General features: G+C 38.7%; 1 protein-coding gene and 1 long non-coding RNA gene across 5 annotated transcripts in view; one reads left to right on the forward strand and one right to left on the reverse strand.

Annotated features, from left to right (window-relative positions):
• The window catches only part of LOC147201011 (uncharacterized), a 28,575-nt gene extending 17,664 nt beyond the window's left edge, over positions 1–10,911 (reverse strand). Inside the window, exon 1 of the long non-coding RNA XR_015101663.1 lies at positions 10,766–10,911. This is a non-coding gene — a long non-coding RNA (uncharacterized LOC147201011). The remainder of the gene's footprint in view (positions 1–10,765) is intronic.
• A 363-nt stretch (positions 10,912–11,274) lies between these two features.
• ephb2b (eph receptor B2b) overlaps positions 11,275–18,389 on the forward strand; it is a 148,844-nt gene continuing 141,729 nt past the window's right edge. For all 4 annotated transcript variants that reach the window (XM_086117257.1, XM_086117258.1, XM_086117259.1 and 1 more), the window contains exon 1: positions 11,275–11,424. In XM_086117257.1, coding sequence (XP_085973383.1) covers positions 11,373–11,424 — 52 coding nt within the window. In that variant the 5' untranslated portion in view covers positions 11,275–11,372. The remainder of the gene's footprint in view (positions 11,425–18,389) is intronic.

Raw genomic sequence — 18,389 nt, forward strand, 5'->3', positions numbered from 1 at the left:
CAAAATGTCTGCAACAGCAACATCGAAGGATTATAATGACAATACCTTGACTCATGTAGCTGCGGAAATGACTTTGCTGAATTTATTATAATTTTTTTTTTTCAAGCAACCAAAGCCATGCTAACGTGGGCACTCTTTCTTTCATTCCACCTTGCTATTTTTGTCATTACTTGGACAGTAGCTACCGAAATATGACTTGAAAGCAAAAAATAATTACATAGTGGATGCTATTAAACACAGAAGCTCCACATAATTTATTTTACATCTCTGTGTGAAATAAACTTGACATACTGTCGGGAAGAACTCTTAGGAAAGCCCACAAGACACTGCTCTTATTTTATGTACATAATAAAGTGGTGAGGCAGTGTCCTGTACATGCGAGAAAGGTCAGTTGGATTTGTGCAAAGGGAAAAAGGCGTTGGTGCTTTTTCCAAGTTGTCGTCCAGGAAAATTCTTGGATTTCAGTGCGTTTGTTCCAAGGAACAAACATTTTTCAAGTGGTTAAAAGTGATTAAAAACAAAACAAACCAAAAAAACAAACTAAATCCATGAGGCTGCCGCGTCAGCAAGTAGCTAAAGACCATCCTCAAGTTTGTGGGCATCAAAATACAACCAAAAGCTACGTCAGTCAGTTCAAAAGTTGTATATTCAGAAAGTGAGAAAAATGCCACAGTGGCTTTTTATTTTTTTGTAGATGTGTGCCAATGTTGATATGGAAAGAGAAACCATTCCGAGCACGCTCTTGCATATTTATAATCTTTTTTTTTTTAACGTTAAATTTCCGAGTAAATTTAAAGTGGCGTATATTTAACATTGCTGTGTTTCAAGAGAAAGAACGCGCGTGTGACTTGCTCCACTCACTGCCGTCATCATCAATTCCATTGCCTCTTTGATGATGGACAGACCCCGAAATGTAGCGCATTTAATTGTCCGTGGTTTCAATAAAGTTAAAATTCAAAGCGGGTGCTTTTATCTGTGTTTTTAGTTCGTTAGTTTCTATTTCATTTGTACTTTAAAAAAAAAGAATCAGTTTAGTTTTTTTAGAGCAGGTTTGGTAGTTATGATTCATTTTTATTTTGTTGAAAATGGTTCATTATGCTGAATTTTTACTCGTATTTTTTTAAGGAGTATTTGTCAAGTGTAAAATAATAAAAGTCACTAAGTATTAATAATGTAAGGTAAACTACAATTCTCAAAGGACTGTTGTACCCTCCTTCTTATGGATGTATGTACAGCAATACCAAAATAAATACATTTAACATGAATTTGGGGCTGCAGCTATCGAATATTTTGGGATTCAGATATCCAACTGAAATTTACCTGGTTAAAGAAGGGGGAAAAAAAACAACAGTACTCAATAATGAATGACTAACTATTTTTTTTATTTTTAGATCATCGATAATCAAGATTTGTTTACTTAAATTTAAACTTTGTTTCGAAGCACAATATTTTCCTCTCGAGAAACATGAGTGGGATTTTAGACCCATGGATTTTAGTCTATGAGACAAAGTAACCACACACAGTAAATTTCATACATTTGATTCTAAATAGACAATATTTGGTCCCAGTCTAATGAGAGTAATATTTATACTTGGAAGAGTATAAATTTTACTCTTTTGTAGTGGATTAATTGTTCTAATGATTAAAATCACCCTTCATTTGATGAGAACATAAGTTACTCACCCACGTTACACTGATGAGCCTCATGTACTATGAGTTCAAAGGTTGTGATTCATTCTGAAGATTTACTCCTGCACGAGTGCACTGAAAGAATTGGGGTGATATTGCCCAATAAAAAGAACTACGAAGGTTTTCTCCACTCAGAATTTCTCAGTACATTTTAAAAGGAGTGTTTTGGAGTAAATGTTACTTGCATTGTATTAGTTTACCAACCCCCCCCCAAAAAAAACCCTCAAGGATTGATAAACTAACATGTACCAGAAGGCTATGCGGTCGTTCCTCAACAATTTTTAAAATTAACGAATACTATGAAAGTGAGTGGCATGGTGGTCGACAGGTTAGCACGTGAGCCTCAGAGGTGCAGGGTACGATTCCGGCTCCAGCCTTCCTGTGTGAGGTTTGCATGTACTGCCCGCGCCTGCATGAATTTTCTCCGGGTACTCCGGTTTCCTTCCACATTCCAAAAACATGCATGGCAAGTTAATGAAATACTCAAGATTATTACTAGGTGTCAATGGGTGTTTCGGCTTTCCCAAAATGCAATTCAGGCACATTTGGCAATGCGGTTAATATTCATTGGCTGGGAATGGGGCTTCCTTTTTGAGCCTGCTTGTTAGCCGTTGCTAGCTAGCAATTACGAGCTGACAGCGAGAGAGCTAGCGGACTGATGGAGAGCTTCAGACTGCTCGTGGCCCCCCAGCTGCATCCACTGAGGATCAACGTTCATTTTTCACTTGTCACTTTTTTTTTTTTTTAGCACCAGTGCTAGGCGTCTTTGAGTGTTGAGAAAAGACAGAAGGTGGATTTCGCCAAAACGCAGTGAGATCACAAAAATAACCCGATCCCCATGTTTCGCAAGGACGCCCCCCCCCAAACCGGCAAACCAAAATTAAGTTCCTAATAAAACTATTGCTAGCAGTTTTATTGTTTTTAAACTGAGGGCTAATTGTTGCGCAAAAAAACAAAGTTGCAGTGATGCACTTGCAATGAGTAATGCACAGAATCAATGGCACTGTGAGCAAAAGCAGAACCTATTGTGTGTCATTGCTATGTCGGTTGGTAAATTAAAAATAGTGCGAACATTGAAAGCGTTTCTTTTTAGGTGCAATTTTGTGCAAACCAGATAACTTTGTTTTTCCACTGCATTTTTTATGATGTCAAACCTGCATTGATGGGGCATACCTGATTTCACACTCGTACTGGCATAGAGAAACTCCCAAGTGTTGCTCAAATTTGCCATTTGGTTAGGATAATGGATGGGTTAAATATTCAGAGTACACCAAAAACAGGGTGCCTGTGCACACACTCGGCGCTCCGACTGAGGACACGGTGCTCCAGTGCTGGCTGCATTCAGAAATTAATGCGAGCGGAGTTCACTCTGCCTCCGAACACACACACTCTGAGTGGTGTACGGGCATCAGAGTTCATTTCCGAACGCACCCTATGTTTATATTTCACGCTCTTCATTCGTCTTCGTGTCCATTTTTTGCCACACACAAACCGCATCGCGAGGGAAGGACGTGTGGCATCTAACAGTCGGTGCACACGCAAGAGAGAATAACAAGAGAGTGCTCTGTGCTCTCAAGTTTAGTGTTTAGCTGGAGGCTAACATTGAGTACTGCTGCATATTAACCCACTTAAAGAACTGCGCAAAATAGTAATTAAAAAAATTCCCCCTACCTTAAAAAAGGGGGAGATTTTAAGATTTTGAGAGATTTTAAAAGAGCTAATCGGCAGATTAATCGGTTGAGCCCGAGTAATTCCACATGAGCGCTACATAGTTGGCAAAAAGTTGGCAAATAGTTTTAATCTAAATCCTGAACCTGCAACACTCCTATGCTGTGCAGTCTAATGCCTGCTTTGGAGAAAGTGTTTTAAGCGTTTTAACCAGGCTTCTTAAGAAATGCATGAACATAAACCTATTCTCACACACAGACATATAGAATTAAAATTCAGAGACTTTGCACATTCTAATCCCACCTAGCTGCTTATTTTAAATCGTTCACTGAGATGCCCCAAGCAAAGGATTGCTGATTGATTTGATGCGCCGCTACTGACAGTTTAAATGACAACTCGACTTGCCAGGCTGGGTCATCCTGAAAGAGTCTCTGTTCCCACAAACATATACACGTACACCAAAGTACATAGATGGAGGAATCCTCTTTGTGGTAAAATCTCATTGTGCACCTCCATCTGTTGCTCTCTGTGATTGGGCAGACACACGTTGAAAATCTATGAAGTTTGACATGAATTTGGTCTTTAATTCATATCCGCCAGGCTGTTGCGTAGTTTTAGTTCTTGCATTTATTTATTGGCTATGTTTTAGTGGGATTACAAAAAAAGTATGAGGCGTATTTTTTTTTTAAAATTCAATTTGTACACAGAGCAATGTAACATGCTGTAAAATTGTGCAGTATTGGCCTTTGTAGGGTGCCAGAGAGGTATTGTATATTGCTGTTATGATTTATTCGTTTTCAATGAAAAAACAGACATTTGAGTGAGCACCAATACTTTTTATTACCAAATATTTCTTCTTGGGAAACCCGCAAAAATGTGTTTATTTTATATGCTCCAAAAAGGCATGATAGAAAATGATTAATATACAGTATATGAGCAAAAAAAAAAAAAAAATTAATGACGCTTTAAGATGGGATAAAATTATTTGGCCCCACACCCACAACATATTTCACGAATTAATCAAACTAAGAAAACCAATACTGAATTTAACATCAATAATAAAACAAAACCAATTTCAACATTCTAATTTTTTTAAAGTTGTGCATAATCTGTTTTAAAATATTTTATGCAAACAAACATTCAAGGCTTCTCTCTCTCTCTCTATCCCCCTTTCTCAATGTTGAAGTAATTTTTATTAATTAAAAAAAACATTTGATTGAGCACGTATACTTAATCATATCTGTTTGAAAAATGGTGAAAAATATCAAACACACAAAAATGTCCCAAAGAACAGGATCAAATTGTTTTGCTCCATCACCAAAACATATTCATTTTACTATTAACTATAACTAAGAAAACCAGTGCTGAAATTTGACTGATCATAATCAATACAGACTTCAACGTCAATTTAATTATCCTGCTCATCAAACATTTGCCTTGTTTCAACATTTCAGGTTGTGCAGCATGTTTTATCAGCATTTCACTTATTTAGCAAAAACATCAATTGAGTTAGCATGAATAAATGTTACTTCATTTTCATTTGAAAACGTGCTTAATTGTGTCATATTGGAAAATGAGCCCCCCAAAAAGATTACAAAATCATACATGTACACGCACAGAGAGAGAGCGAGAGAGAGAGAGAGATGCCCCAAACAATTGTTTTCAAATTATTTTGCTCGATTTATATCTTATTTTTTAAACATAATCAAAAGAAAACGACTGCTAACTTTCCGACACTATAGGCACTATATTTTTTGCTGACTTCTACTACTGCACGATCTGTTTCAAACATTGTCACACAATTCAAATAAACTTTTTACCACATGCCATGAGATACATGGAGTTTCACTTTTTAAAATGTAGTTTTAGCTTTTTAACCATGTTCTCATTACATTACTATATGCTTTAACCACAGATGCGGATGCAGTTGTCACATTAGCAGAGCATTACTCAGAGAGTTAAGAGAACCCAGGAAGATGCTCAAGATGGCAGCAGAAGGCTCTTTTAGACACGATAAAAACATTTGGCTCATCTGCAGCAAAAGACGAAGCCTTTGTACTTTGAAAGCAAGTCTACTTTGGTCGAGGCAGAGTCCACATTGAAGGGAGAAAGGCTATTTTCCTTGGCTGGCCCTGGAATGTAAACCATAATGAGAGTTGAGCTGATTTATGTGAAAGGTTCTTATCAATTAGTTAAAAAAAGAGCCGCCGAGGGGCAAGTAATTTTGTCCAAACCCAATCCGGGACGGACGACGTATCATTACAATGATAAAATATGTTTGCGCTTCAATTTCTATATTTCAAAACTAGAAAAGAGAACCCTTAATGTGCCACAGATCATTTAGTAGCAAAAACAATTTGGAACTGATAAATGACAAAAGTCAAAACTATGTTTGGTCCTAGATTTGAAATAGTCACTGGCATCCACTAGACCAAAACACCATTAAATCACATGGGGTCTTTTGGGCTCACTTAATCAGTCATTTAGTGGGACCGAATTAACCAGAAACAACGAGGCAGAACTGAGTGGGCTGGGTGCTATTCATTGATGGATTGACTGCATGGTTTAAGTCACAAAATTTGGACTTCATTTTTTTCCTCCTCGAGTGGCACCATTGGAATATACTGTATGTCGTCTGGAACCTGATCTCTTCAGATTGGAATCAGGCCTCTTAAAATGTGGCGAAAAACCAGATACGTATCTGCCAATGAAAGTGCAGCGCAAAAACAGAAAATGTGTGGTCTATCTACAGTGGATATAAAAAGTCCACATGCCTGATAAAAATGCCAGGTTTTTGTGGTATGAGACCAAGATAAATCATTTCAAAACTTTTTTGTTCAAGTAGGCTTTTTTTTTTTTTTAAAAAATGAACTTTTTCCTTTTGCTTTCTAGCAGTGGCCTAAGCTGTTAGGGGACTATTTTGTAATGATCTCGATCTTGATTTAGGCCCCAGTTCCAGCTGAAGAGAAACAGCCCCAAAGCGTGATGCTTCCGCCACAATGCTTCACTGTATGCATTTTGTTCTTCGGGTGATGATCGGTGTTGTTTTAGCACCAAACCTATCTGTTGGAACTATGGCCAAAACGTTCAGCCTTGGTGATGGACTATTTTGGCTAAACTCTGTGTAATACATAATAGTCATATTATGTAAATATTACTGTTTACCTGCAGTGCAAATCCAGCCTACGAAACAAGCTGCAAAACCATCTTTGTTGACATATTTCCTTAGCAGAACAGCTCAGCCTGTGGTGCAATGCTTCTTTTTCATTTGGCCGAGGAGATAACATCAGTTATTTTCCACACGTCAAAACACTTGGATGATCCGAGTTAGCTCGGGTTGCTCGTTGAACCCGGCGCCACCCGGCTCTGCCTTCTTGTGAAAATGTGATCTTACTGAAGGTTAATCCTTTGGTTTTTCCCTGCACTAACAGAGATCGCACAGCTAAAGTGAGAGAGACTTTGTGCTCCTGATGTTGCCGGAAGGCCTTTAAGAGGTGGAAATCAGTTCCAGCCCAAAGTGGCTCTTGTAAATACCTTTACATTCCAGAGGATGAGAAAAGCTGCTGCCTAAGCACCGTTAAATTCATTTCAAAAGCATTTGTTTAACCTCGAGGAATGGAAGTGGGATTTTATTTTAATTTCCAAACTGATTTAAAGCCGTCAGCTCAGTATCATAGTGGTCAGCATGTCTCCCTCACATTTCTGAGGTTCGGGTGCGAAGCTCGGCTATGACCTTCCAGTGTAGAGTTTTCAGTATGCATACTTCACCCGTTGAAAAAAAAAAATCATTGATTGAACATTATAATAGGTTTGAATGTGAATGTGAATGCTTGCTGGTTTATATTTGATTGGCCGATGACCAATCCTTGGTGAACCTGACTACGCCAAACGTCATTTGACATAATTGTCTAGAAGCTTGCATGACTTTTTGTCTACATGGGTCCTGCAATTGGCCGAGGAACAATCAAGTATGTACCTCACTTATCTTGTCAAAAGTTAGTCAGGCTCGGATATCTGCACCCTGTGATCGACTGCCGACAGTCCAGGGTGTTCCCCGTTTCTCTTGCCAAAAGGCAGCAGGGATAGCTTCGATTAGCAGGAATCCAAAGGACAACGAGCACTATATAAAATGGATGGATATGCCTTCTGATGGAGAATTGACGTGATATATCAGGTGGCCCGCACACCACATCCATCAGCCTAATAATTTTTTGTGCCTTTGAAATAATATGCAGGGCCAACAACATTAAAATATTGAGTGAGTTAATTTTTGGTTTAAAAAAAAAAGCACAAAATGAGTTATTGCACTTAATGTTGGTTTTCTGTTCAGCAATTTATATATTTATCTACATACATAAGAGGTTCGGTGGCCACAGTTACACTCTTAATAGACAATGTAGGGCAGTTCAACGTTTGAACCTTAGGTGGCAGCGTTGATGCAACCACACACGTCAACATCCGGCTGTGGAGCTTGCAGTACCCCATTTGATCTTTTTTCCTGAAGCTCGACATTAAAATAAATTCATTCCATCTATCTTGCCTGTCTAAAAGTGAATTCGCTGGAGTGTTTCATTCAATGAATTTTCTCATGCCTTGCTTTAAATTAAGGTACAAAGAAAAAAAATTGTGTACAGCGCCCAGCTTATTTATTTATTTAGTATCTGTCCGGTTATGATGCGAAATATACCATAATCAGATGAAAGTATTAATATTTTTAATTAATTGTAAATAAAATACGTTAGCTGTTTCACATTTACATACGTGTTCCAAATAATTTTGTATGCATTTTAAATAACTAAACTTACAATCATTGTTGAAATAATTTTTCAAATGTTTCTTCAATCGAACAATTTGAAGTGCTAATAACAGTAATTTCCTTCCAACATCAATAATCCCTAAACGGTACTATGAAATTGCAGTGCAACTTCTGCTTCCCACCATACAATTAAAGACATTATTTTTAAAATTAATTCTTAAAAACAGCAAAATATTAGTATTCCAGTCCTGGTTGGTGCTCAGGCTTATATGTTATTAGTGAAAGAAACTGCATTTTGAAAACAAAAAATCCCCTCCCCCCGAAAAAAAATCTAGTAAAGGAAAATTCTGATTTTAAAAGGCATTTGGATGAAAACAAAAAAAAAACATCCTTATTCACGCTCAGTTGTTATTATTATTATTAAAAGTGCTTTAGGTATGGTGATGAAAATAAATATTTCTAAATTGTACGTTTATATTGTCCCATGCAGCTGATATGAATAAAATGATACGAGTCAATTGTAAGAACTACGACAAATCAATGCTGAATTTAGCATCAGGTCTCCCTTACTCTGCTCATCTAGTGTAATTGAAGTTTGTCCCATTTATGTTTTGTGTGTTTTACTTTTTGCACAAGAGCTCGCATTGCTTCCCGCTACTTTTTTTACCGACACGCTGCATTTGAACGCAGTCCGGAAGCAATATGTCTGCGGGTGACTTGAGAAGAGTATTAATGTCATTTCTTCAACATTTTCACTTCTCTTTTGGCCGAGTTCCACACGGGGCTTGTCTGGAAGTCATTAGAGCTCCGGCATGCTGCTTTCTCTGTGCTCCCCCCGACATTTGGCTCCATCTGTGTCCTAATCACCTGGACGCCATCCCGTGTCAAGACAGTCAAGTGAACTGGAATCAATAGAGTCCAACTCGGATGGGGCCAAGACACCAGTAAGGTTCAATGAAAGCCAGAGAGTGCTTCTCCACAGCTTCCAGGAAAAGTTCATTTTTCTATAATATGAACACGTGTTGAATCTTTGGGGGCTTTTGTTTGTTTGTTTTTTTCTAATGTTTTATTTGTTTATTTTATTTGTTTATTTGCATGGCTAGCAAGAGCAGATACTCTTGCAGGCAGGCCTTGTATGGACCGCGAGCCGTAGATTCCCTACCACTGCTCTCAATTGTAACCCTTTTTATTTTGTTGTTGCCAGAATTGCTTTATTTTTGCGTTACTGTGAAATGTCAGTATTTTTAATTGATACATTTTAGATTTAAAACGTGAATATTTCTTAGTTTTTCTATGAGATGCACAAGACCTCGCTATTTTTTTCATACTTTAAATTTGACTCCTTTTTTGCTATATTTTTATGAGAATTACGGAAACCTCAGTGCTCCTTAGTATGTAGTGTATTAAAATTTTTCTAACATGAATGAACAAACAGACAATTAATTCTTCAAAAATCATGTCTTCCTGTGTTGAAAAAAGAACATTATATCGCCATTGTAGATCCAAAAACGGTGAGCACATCCCAGTTTTAATTATTTGTGATGAATAATTGATGACGAACTGAGGCAACATATTTCAAAGTGGTTCCACTCGTATGATGAATAAGATGGCAAGAGCGCTCACTAACTGCTAAGCTCTCCTGCTGGGGTTTCATGTATAGTACAATATGAAGTCTGTTCCGTCAAATGGGGAGCTCATTTGATGGGAGGATCTGTTCAAAACGTTCAAATGTTTTTTAATCACCAATTTTAAACCATGCACATTAACACCATTGATCAACAGCAAATTTTAATCAGAGATGGCTTGATGTGTCTCTGAATGTATTTTTGATGCCGATTTGAAATATGTCTTCACTTTTTTGCGAGCATGTTAGGTTTTTGACATTTTTTTTGTTTTTAACTTTGATCTACAAATGCAATACCTGCACAATATGAATTTTACCAAGCATACTTTATAGCTTTGACGATCAGAAAAAAAATCCACGTGTTGCTGAACCTCCCCCTTAATTCATAAATGTAATACAATATTATATTACAATTTTAAGATTGCTATTACATTATTCATTTATAATTAGTATTTTTACAAAAAAATGGTGTGCAAGAGAAAAAAATGAGGGCAGGTGAGGAATTAGTGCAGAAAATGCTTCTTAAAAAGTTTACTTGCATCTTGTAAAAAATTGTTGACCAGTGTAAAATAAGATGCATATTTTTAAATCATTTCCGGCCTCAGTGGTGATGCATTCACATTCCATCTTAATCCCAAAATCATGAAAGATGGTTAAAAACCAAACAAAGAAAGACAAATCTCGTATAATTATCTTTACCATATTAGTTACATCAAAAAGAGAGCGTCGTTTAACTTGATCACGTTTTGTTGAACTTTGGTTAATTTATTAAAATTGTCTAACGGTTATGTATATTGTTTGTCATTGAACAAAACATACAAACAACTCGGAAATGCTTTTTCTCGCGCGAAGTGTTCATCCTTGAGCGTCACATCATTATTATTATTCAACATTTAATGATTATTTAATTAACATGGATAGAAAAAAAATACGAAATAATTGTATTTGCCTGTTTTTGAAACAAACAAAAAAAAGCACGTTGGTGACGTACGTAAACAAAACAAAACAAAAAGGTAACGTTTACTCACACTGCTGCAGCACCTGTTACGGCACAGCTCCCGTAACGAACACTCCGTATTGTATAAAGCAATCCCTACTCAACAGCACGGGTTGCGTGTTTCCATCTTGAGTGGCGTGCAAGTTGAGGTATAAACTTTTTCCAGTTTTGAAAGCCTCCTGCACGGTGCCAAATCACAAAACTAGCAGAAAGGTAAAAAGCGGCGAGGAGAAGGACGGTCCTTCTGTTGATTGACAGCTGGGTGAAAACAACTTCGCTCAGAAGGGGAGTTCACTGTTCCGGTGACCAATTGGGTCATAAAAAATTGAAATATATGTTTTAATATCGTCCTCATTTATGACAAAAAATAAATTAACAAATATTATTTCACGCGAGACGCGGTCTAGAGACACAGCATGACTCATTTGTGATGATAAATCACAATGACCATCCCCGGTGTCTGCGTGTGTTTGGTCTCGCCCAAACTTGGTCCAGATTTGAGTCGCTTGTGTTTTCCTATCCGAGCGCGCTCTGCTGGAGGTGAAGGACCGCCTGTGCCCTCTCCGCGTCGGGCAGTCAATGGCTTTCTGGACCTATTTTATTTGAATGCCCGGGGCCGTTTTTGAGTGACCGCGACCATGGATATTCTATGGATATTCTGGATTTTGCCGGTCGTAATAGCTGTTGAAGGTAAGCTAACGTGCGGTTTTTAAAGAATCGCACGCATGCATCCTTGTGCCGGCTTTTTTACGTTGCCGACGGTCCCCGGTGACCGCATTCTTAATAAAAAGAGATGGAATAAAAATGACACGAAACGCATTAGTTTTATTTCCTCCCTCTTTTTGTGGACGAATGTGGCGTTTGTTTGGCACTGCTATGCAGCGGAGTGCGTCTGTAGATGGGGATGAGGATGATGATGGCGATGGGGGTACAGTGACTATAATGATGGAGTGACAAACATCCCTGAACAAGCATCCTTCACTTTTAAAGACACAGCTCGACTTTTTGTGTCATCTTACTTGAAAGTATAGAACGTGCGAACACACTCACACATGCACAAAAACTAATGCAAAATTGCCTCTTCTTTTAATCTGCACGGATAAGTAGTTTTGCAAGCTCTCTTGTTTCAACATTGGATTTTTATGATGACATTTGCCTGAAAAAATCATTAAATGCATGTACATTTAAGTGCTTCTCTGGTAACACTTGGATGCACAATTCCGTTGACACTGTTTGCTGATATGATATAGGGAGCTACAGTGGTTGGAAAGTGTCACGTCATAAAAATTTAAGATAACTACGATATACAGTTGCACTCATAAATTTAAATATGCCGACTGGGAAGATTTGTTATATATGTACTACTCTTTGATCGAAGCATGAGTAATCAAGCAAAACACATTTTATTTTATTTTAACTGGGATTCATAATGCACAAGAAAAAAGAATAGAATGAGCTTGTGTGTTCATTAATCGCAAAAAAAAATGCCAATATGCCACAAATTCTGGAATTGTGCTCCAATTGAAGACTGTAACTGTAAATATAGGATGAAACGACACTGAATTAGTTGTCCATTTGAATGGGTTTCTGGTCAATTTTATGACACAGAAAAAATTACATTGTATGTCAAGTGTCACAGCCTTAATTTTGAGTCACTGTGAGGAAACATTTAGGTCAACTGATGCATCACAATGGGAAGCTCTGATAAAAAAAAAAGAGCTAAATTAAAGTAAAGAAAAACATGGAAAAACAATAAATAGATGAGGAAAAACAAGACGCGAAATTTTTTTCCCCCCGTAAAATCTCCTATCATGGTGTGCCTTTGTTGATAAGCTGCTTTTCTGCTTTTACATAATTTAAATATATTTTTATGCATTTGCTTTCTGGACCTTTGTAATTTAAATGCAAGTTTTATATGCAAGTACGCTGAAGTTAATTCACCCACAAATATTTCTTTCCAATGTAAGCGGTATGTGTGTCACAAAATATGTGCCGTTATTTGGACCGCCAAACTAACAGAATTTAGTGACATTTGGGAATCTGAATATACTTCTGGTAAGTTTTTTTTAGCGTACATCTCCATTTACATTACATATGAGATGATATGGAGCCACAGCGGTTGAACGTTATGATACAATAGTTGATGAAAATAAATCCAGAAGGTGGCACGATGACAAAATGGAAAAATAACCCACTAGTACTATAAAATCTTTCACTGTGACACACAGTTGGTTTTTTGTTTATTCAGATTTTTAAATCCTTTTTGAATCCAAAAGAGATGACATTGCATTCACTCTGTATTTAGCTTTGTCATATTCAAGCTGGCTCTCATACAATCGCATGTACGCCAGTGTTAAATGGCCACCCCCTGCATAATTTCTGCAAATGTAACAGCGTCTGTGTCCGATTATTTTGCAAAATATATGTTGCAGCCGCCATAAACGCAACCCCATACTCACAGAAGTGACCAAAAATGGCTTTTTACCGAGATGAATGCATTAACCGTGCCGTATTGCAAGAGAACACGGACTAACAAGAACTTCCGTGCCATTTTATTTTTTATTTTTGGGCGACGTGATTTCGGCTTTTTAATGCTCAACGTCCAATTCGATTTGGTAGACCCACAGCGAATGATGCCCCACCCCAGTGAAGATTCCCTGCGCTCAGGGCCCCTTTTTTTTTTCCATTCAATAGATCACCCTCACCGACGGTCCAATGAAGTGGCAAACTCTGACTTACGTATGAGAATTGAAGGGTTGAAAAAGAGGTCACTGGAGCTCTAATCCCAAAAGAGAAAGGAAAAAAAAATCCCGGCATGCAACGGGAAGCGAAGCCTCCAGTGGATTGTTTGAACATTACTATTGTTGACCTCTTTTTGAATACTTTTGAATATTGCTGTGTAGAAGCTTAGCCAATAGTAGTTCTTTAACATTTGGAACATTTGGCATTCCTGTTATGAGGTGGGTCAAAGTGAACCATTTTTTGAAAATGTAAAATCGGGGGGGGGAAAAAAATCTGCTGCTGGCCTTGTTCCAAAACCGAATATGCAAACTCTTTCATGCTGAACCCTTGGATATGCTAAATAAACAATAAAAACATAATCCAAGAATTTGTACTCACACTTCCATGGTCAAAATGTCACTTAAAACTTTTTTCGTACAGTTATAGGAAGGTCATGATGACGGCCGGAGTTGATTTAATTCACTTAAAGGAAACCATTCAAATAAGAACACTTACTGTAAGACGTTTGTGCGCTTTACTGTGCCGGTGCCATTTTAGGAAGTTGCCGTCATCACTCTGTCGCAGTCAGAAATACGATGTAGTGGCTTTGATTTATTTCACGTCACCGAGACCACATTGTGCCGCCGCCCTTATAAGTAGCAATGTGGGACAGCTACAGATGGCGTACATTGGAGTCTTTCCTTACAGAGGCGTTTCATTCATCCTGGGGGATTGAGGTACAGCACTAAATTGTTGATTAGTGCTTATGTGAGAAGCCGCATCGAATTATTGGTTAACCCAGCAGGAAAGGAGCGGGCGTGTTTGAAGATTAATGGAGGTGGAACAGGCAAATAAGGAGAGCTTTGTCAAACATGTCCAGGAAAACACACCGAGGATTTATCCTGCTCCGGTTTCAGGCCCGTTCATCATCATCATCGGCGTTTAGTCGACAGCCATACTAACGACAAGGCTCATCGAATTATGTTGAGTTAGAATTCAGATTTATACGCGGCCATAAAACCGCAGCAGCACGTGCAGTTAAAAGTGGGGTTGGGAATTCTCTAGGTGGAACTGCTTGTGTTTTCCAATTGGCCTCTGACATCCGTTGCGGTGCTGCAGACATTTTCTGGTTGGGTAGGTGTTGCCATGATGCGGCAGCAGTCTGCGAAAGGCCAGTATGCAAGTTGGTGTTGGGATCGGCCAGTCCACAGGGTCCATTCTCCCTGTTTTTTTGTGTGTGTGTGATTTTCTTTCACGGAATCATAATGGACCCGAAAGTGTGATTGAATTGAAATATTCACGTTGAAATAAAGTTGGGAGGCGAAGCCAGCTTTTCCCAGGTTTGTTTTCCGAAATACCAAGTTTGTTCGTCAGTTTGATGTCAAACAACTACAATTGGGGGGTGAAAAAAAAAGTTTTTGCCCGGGTTTGCGGATGTGCTAACCGTCGGCCACCCTGCCGCCCGAGTGTAATACATGAAGGAGACGAGCACAACGACGCAGAAAACTGCAATCATAGTCGTTTTAAAGGATAAAGAATATATGCCTCTGAGTATTGTCGTAGTTTCATTGACATGTGTTACTGCACTGTTTATTAAATAAGACAATTGCATCACTTTTGTTCAGTGTGCATCACATTCCCAGCCAATGTGTGTCATCCCGTTTCACTTAACTGGTCAAGAAATTAATCATTTACTTCAAACATCCTGCATTTTTTTTTCTAGAACTACCTATGCCAGCGATGTGTAGTGACAGGCAGAGCAATGAATTGCTCTTTCTCTAGATGGCAGAAAACACATCATGAACCTGCGGAATTGTTTTGGTGGTGTTCCCTTGGCATTGATATGGATTTGGATAAACTTTATTGTCAAATATACTGTATGTGTAACTTGTAAATTGAGATTTGTGGATTTGTAAAAATATCAGACCCTCTTAAGAAGGACTGCCCAATAATATCGGTTTGTGAAAAAATACGAAATGGAACAATTTTGGACAAAGGAGGTTTGATGTACTGCCTTCAGCGTATGATACGATAATGTTTCGGCGGACACAATATGAGAGCTAATCCTACCGAGTTTGGTAAAGACGCTTTGATATGCAAATGTTTTCTATTGTTTTTAACCGGAATTGTTTTGTAAGGAATGTGTGTGTTAGTGTAACATGGAAGCATTTTGTTTTATGTCCGAGGAACAAAAACCCGACGGGGCAAGATCTCCGAGAAACGGGATTAGAAGAAGGTAAAAAATGAGCGAGCGCGGCATATGTACGATCCAGTGTTTTTCTCGGTGGCCCCAATGAGCAGATGCGGCGGACTGGCGCGCATGCCAACTGCCACAGTAGGCTTTTCACAAAGAATCTGTCTCTATTCAAGAGCTAATCCATGCTGCACAGCACCTCGGTATTGTCACTTTGCGTGCACAATCTCAATTAGTGCTGCTACCAGTTGTTGTTTCCCTTGAAGGAGGTGTGTCACATTTCAGGCGTCTACGGGTCGCGTTTATTTTTTCTTTCGGGGGAGATCAAGGTGGCGTATTACAGTTTTGCTGCGGCCAACGCTGCGCAACATCACAGACTCCCACTTCGCGGGCTTGTTTGTTGTATGCCGTCGACCTTTTGTCTGATTCTCTCTGGCTCTGTCGTGCATAATCAAAGCTGAAAAAAAAAAAGAAGGTAGGTGTGCTTCTTGAAGCCTTGCCAGAGAATTGCGATCCTGCCGGTTCGGTCCCACCAGGATAGGATGCACTCTTTGGCACGGTTTCCACGCCTTCAGCTGTCTGCGACTGACTGCGGCTGTCTGCACTACACAAGCCATGCCTTCGGGCTTTTGTACCTTTAACTGTTCCAATCCGCCTAGATTTGCCCTCTAAACCTGATGCTAAAATTACCGCTAAACATGCTGGAAGTATGAACGTCTAAAGGAACAAAGTATTAGATTAAAGAATACAGTGTATTCAAGTGTCAGAATGGGTCAGAATTCTGAGTTGTTTTATTTCATAATTTGACGTCTTTATTACTGACATCATATTAATTCATCAACAGAACGGTGTGCCAAGACTATGCTGGAATAAACACATACCTTATGCCATTTTATGCTTTGGCGAGCAATGAAAGCAGCTTCACATCAAAGTATTTCGTCTAAAACAAAAAAACGCTGTGATTTGTTCTTTTAGTGCCAAAAATGTAAATTTATCTTTTCATTAATTTAGTGGTTGAACATTCAAACTGAGGGAATCCATTTTTCACAATGTGGATGGTCTGGCTCAGCAGTATTTCATTTCTGTTTTTGGATGCAACATCGTGGAACTTGACTAAACTAAATAAATCTGTGAAGGAGGTAATGGCTTCCCATTAAAAGCAAGTAGGTCTCGGCTACAAATTTACAAACTCGTGATGTCATCAAAACACATTTATATTTGTCATGGAAATCGGCATATATATAAAACACTAAAAGCCGACTTAGCGACCCAGTTTTGACCTGCATGCAAGAATAAGACTTGGTCCAGTGAGACTATAACATTATTGTCACGTTAGCCTTTTAAAATGACATTTTCTATGACTGTTTGTCACTGTATTAATATACATGAATGGCGATGGCTTCCACCATTTTTAGTCTTTACTCGACTCAAAAACATATTTGGGCTACTTTTAGGTAACGTGTTACTTTGAAAATGAGACGCGTGGCAATAAATGTCACTTTATTTATTGGCTATTGAATTGGATAAAAAAATGTAGCCGTTTATTTTCTAGCTGTGTAATATTTTAACAACGATTCAATTGAGGGTGGATGTACCCCGTCAATATTAAATAGGCGTTAAATTAAAAGTGGCCACTTGGACCTGCCATGTAAATCCAGCCCAAGTTTATTTGCTTTTTATTATTCATTTCAGCAGACACCCTCTGCCAGCTGAATTCCCATTCAGTGTTGAACATGCATAGCAAATGTAGCACCTCCTTCCCACTTTTGCCTTGTTATTAGCGCTGGTAAATTAGGTCATCTAAAGTCAAATCAGGCATGGCTCACCATTTCCCCTCTTAATAGAGCCTCCTTGATGGGTCGGCATGGCAGCTTCAGAAAGAAAATGACAAAGAAAAAGGGGGTTTGTGAAGGTCGGAAATTTGTTGAATTGGGCTCAGGGGCTAATTATTCTCGTGTGCTGTTGGTTTCTGCTACGTTGTTAGCGTGTTGCGGTACACTCATTAGGCACTTCATTAGATACACCCACACTTGCAATGCAATTCAATTAGACTGTGTCAGAAAGGTACTGCTACTTTCTGTTTACTATTGAGGTCACGCTGGAGTGCGTCACATGGGACGGCGCTTCTGTTCTGTTGCAGTCTCTCAACGTCAATGGAGTTGTTGAAGTGATTGAATCAAAATGGAAAAAGAGCTGTTTTGCTGTGCAAGCGTCTAGGCTCACTGTTGATTTGCTCTTCATAATTTAGGATAAACACAGTGTCTCTCAGACATGCGATTCTCAGAGGTCCGCAGACAGATACCGTTGGGCATATTAATTCCAGATTTTTCACGTCGAATGATATTTTTGGACAAACTCGTTTTCCACGGGGGTTAGCTTCAGCGCCGCGGTGTTACATTTGACGCAGACGAGGCGACTAATTCAAATAAACAGACGAAGTAGAAACATTCATTACCTCTGCGTAACCTTTCCAAATGTTGACAAAGGCATCTTTATCAGGGCTATTCTTGTAGCCTATCTTGGTTTGCGCATGCTAATTGGTGAGGTGCGCTCTCTTCGTTGAGCCTTGTTTCTTGGCGTGGACTGATTCATACAAACCCGCCGGGAATGGATATCGTTGTCGGGTTGCATTTGCACTCTCAATTAAAACATATCTTGGCTTAATTTGTCGTGTGTGGGTTTAAAAAAAAAAATTGAGCATCATTTGGTAGGTGTGTCTTTCTGCCAAGTTTTCCATCAC

The sequence above is a fragment of the Hippocampus guttulatus genome, chromosome 8, assembly GCF_054856545.1.
Source record: "Hippocampus guttulatus isolate MCC_2025c chromosome 8, RoL_Hgut_1.0, whole genome shotgun sequence".
Taxonomy (NCBI): domain Eukaryota; kingdom Metazoa; phylum Chordata; class Actinopteri; order Syngnathiformes; family Syngnathidae; genus Hippocampus; species Hippocampus guttulatus.